This window comes from Hyperoodon ampullatus (genome assembly GCF_949752795.1).
Source record: "Hyperoodon ampullatus genome assembly, chromosome: 10".
Taxonomy (NCBI): Eukaryota; Metazoa; Chordata; class Mammalia; order Artiodactyla; family Ziphiidae; genus Hyperoodon; species Hyperoodon ampullatus.
Genome location: NC_136923.1, coordinates 18,552,075 through 18,555,296, shown reverse-complemented (window position 1 = coordinate 18,555,296; position 3,222 = coordinate 18,552,075). Strand labels below are relative to the sequence as shown.

At 48.3% G+C, this 3,222-nt stretch overlaps 1 protein-coding gene across 1 annotated transcript; it reads right to left on the bottom strand.

Moving 5' to 3' along the window:
- Positions 1 to 1,711: 1,711 nt before the first annotated feature.
- On the bottom strand, positions 1,712 to 2,209 carry LOC307059511 (large ribosomal subunit protein uL11-like; the record flags this gene model as incomplete). The annotated part of the gene is made up of 1 exon (XM_079713552.1): positions 1,712 to 2,209. One exon carries the CDS (start codon positions 2,207 to 2,209, stop codon positions 1,712 to 1,714), a length of 498 nt encoding a protein of 165 aa, XP_079569678.1.
- Between the last annotated feature and the right edge of the window lie 1,013 nt (positions 2,210 to 3,222).

Below are 3,222 nucleotides of genomic sequence, written 5' to 3'. Positions count from 1 at the left end.
CCTCGAGGACAGCATCTAAGGTTGTAAAGAGCCCGGGCTGCAGAGAGGTGAAGATCCGATTTGGAATCCAAGGCTTGCCCCTTGCTGCCTGGGTGACATCAGGCAATCTACCTAGCCTGGGACCCTGGTCTCCTCTTCTGTATAGTGATGGGGATCGTCTCTGCCCCTCAGGCACTGTGGGACTCAGTACGTTTGAGCTGAGCTCCTTTGTGAAATTAGAGGTTCACTTGGAAAACCAGGGTATGTCAAGGGGGTCCTGTGGGAAGCAGAAGCCAAGAGAGAATTACAGGTGCATCCTCTGTGAAGGATAAAGAGGAGAGCAGACAAGAGTAGGAGGAGACGGCCTCAAGCAGAGAGAGGACTGACGTGTGAAAGAAAGGAGGCAAGGAAGATCTGGTGGAGAGCCCCACAGGGTCCTCAGCCTGAGAAAGTCTCAGAGCTGTGAAGGGAGTCCCACGCTGGGTAGCAATGGCCCAGCACTAGCACCTGGGAACAGCCTGGGGAACATGTGGCCCCCGCATGAACGCCGTGCTGGATCAGGAAATGAAGCTGTGGCGGCCTGTAGCTGTCGGCTTGCCACATTCCCCAGCAGGTTTTCCCTGGACTGCGGGCTGAGCTGACACTCCTCTGCCTATCCTGCTCCAGGGCTGGCCACCTCACTGAGAAAAAGCCAGCCAGCACATCTCATTGGCCAACCGTGAATGATTGAGCGTGTCCCTAAACTGATCCAATCAGAGTGAACCTGAAGACACGTGCTGTGGATGCTGGAACACAAATACTCTCTTTTTTGGATGGATGTTAAGAAGAAAGTAGGTAGCTGCAGGGGCTGCTGGCAGCCGCCTTGGGATGTGAGAAGTGTCCAAACTGGGATGAAGTCAACATTGAGGATGGTAGAGCAGACAAACCACAAGAAACAGGGCTTTGGTCACAAAGTCAGCAGCTGGGTTAAGCCTCTCCTGAAATCTATGCTATCACCGGACTTTCATCATGAACTAATAAACCCTCTTTACAGTTTGAAGCAGCTGTCTCAGGTTTCCTGTTACTTTAAGAAAGACCTCTGGGGTTTCCCTGGTGGCGCAGTGGTTGAGAGTCCGCCTGCCAATGCAGGGGACACGGGTTCGTGTCCCGGTCCGGGAAGATCCCACATGCCACGGAGCGGCTGGGCCCATGAGCCATGGCTGCTGAGCCTGTGCGTCCAGAGCCTGTGCTCCGCAACGGGAGAGGCCACAGCAGTGAGAGGCCCGTGTACGGAAAAAAAAAAAAAAAGACCTCTGATTTGACCAGCAATAAGGGAAATGGATGCTCTCTGATCTCAAAGAGTAAGCACAGGCATACAGTCAAGCCTAATGGAACTGGAATTGGTGAAAGGGTGGTGTAGGGATCCAAGGCTGCTCTAGGGTCCTCTTAACAGCTTCATGTGTCTGCATCCTTCTCCACCCAGCCACTCTCTTTTCCATGACCAGCTGGTGGTGTCTTCAACCCTCTCTGCTGTATCTTTTCTCCACTTCATAGATCCTCCTAAACTCATATTTCTTTGCCTTCCTCTCTGAGTTTGCAAGACCAACTCTAGATCCCCTTCAATGCATCTCTCACCCTCAACATCTGCTGCCAAGGGCCTGATGCCCTCTGCATTTCCCAGTGCAGATTTCTGAGAGCATGCATTTTTTTTTTGTCAAATAAAACTTTATGAAATTATTTTTCTTTGCAGTTCTTAACCAGCTGGGCATTCCACCACACAACTGTTGATTTCATCTATGATGTCATGAGGGTGACGGTCATCAACATTGCAGCCCACAGACTGGGCAGTCCCCAGGATCTTTTTAATGGTTCCAGAGAGTTCTCTAGCTAAAGACCGATGCAGCATCTGTCGGGCAATGCTGACAATCTCATCAAAAGTGATGTTTCCACTGTGCTTAATGTTGTTCTGCTTCTTTCTGTCTCTTGGTGGTTCCTTGATGGCTTTGATGATCAGGGCAGAAGCAGAAGGTACCACCTCAGTCTGGGCCTGTCTGTTCTGAATGGTCCGTTTCACTGTAATCCTCAGAGCCTTCCAATCACCAGTTGCCTTGGTGATGTCATCACCAGTGTTTTTTGGAGACACACCCAGGGGGCCGATCTTGGGGGCCAGGGCAGATGTCGCACTGACTTCCCTACCAGTGCACCTCAGGTACACGACTTTGATCTCGCTGGGGTGGAACTTAGGTGGCATGGTGGAGGCAGCTGGTGTAGATGAACCCAGATTTGGGAGGACCGAAGAAAGTCGCACCTTGACCTCCTCTGAGCCGAAAGCCGAAATCGAACAGGAATCTTATTATTCCACTTTTTGCCTGTTTAGACATCCCCAGAGACTCTGATTCCATTGTCTTCAGAGAAGACTGGGTATCAGTATTTCTCTAAAGTTTCTCAGATGATCCAAGGGTGTTGCCAAAATCGAGAATCCCTGGTTTTAATAAAGCATTCCAGACTAGCAGATCCCACCTTGGGTCAAGTTCAAGCCCGATCCAGTCAGCTAAGAACAGAGCTACCTGGTCTCAACATACCCAGAGCTGCCCCCATCGGCGGGTCTATGCCTATAGAAGGATTGATGTGGAGACAGGCCCTGCTTGACATGCTTAGGACAAGACAGGCCTAGCACAGAACTTGGTACCATGCAGCGGCTCCACAGTGATGGATGTTATGAAAATCCTGTCTCTTCTCTAATTCAAGGGTATTCTTTCTATAAAATACACCAGGCTGCAGTAATGCAACTGAGGAAAAGTTGCCAAGGAAGTACCTAGAGAATCTAGGTGCCCATGCTTGGCAAATACACTACACAGCAGGAAAACTGATTAATACAATTTACATTTGAGAGTAATCTCTTGTATTTCAATAAGACGACATCAATGCAGCTAGGAAAAGCCTTATTTTGGGAGGTTATTCAATGACTTATGAAAATATCCATGACCTCTTGTTAAGAGAAAAAAATGGATTTACAATTTATGTAGTGCATGATTCTAATTTTTTTTTAATGTGGGTATATATCTGTATACAAATACACAGAAAAAAGACTGGAACTACAGATGCCAAACAGTTAACTGCGATTCTAGGTGAGAGAGTTTTTCTTGTAGGTGTAAGTGTGTTGGATTTAGAGGACTATTATTCTGAAAGGTCCTTTTAATTTCTGATGCTAACACGTTTGTTTGGAAGCATGGTTTCAGTAGAATACGGCCTGTGTACATCCAT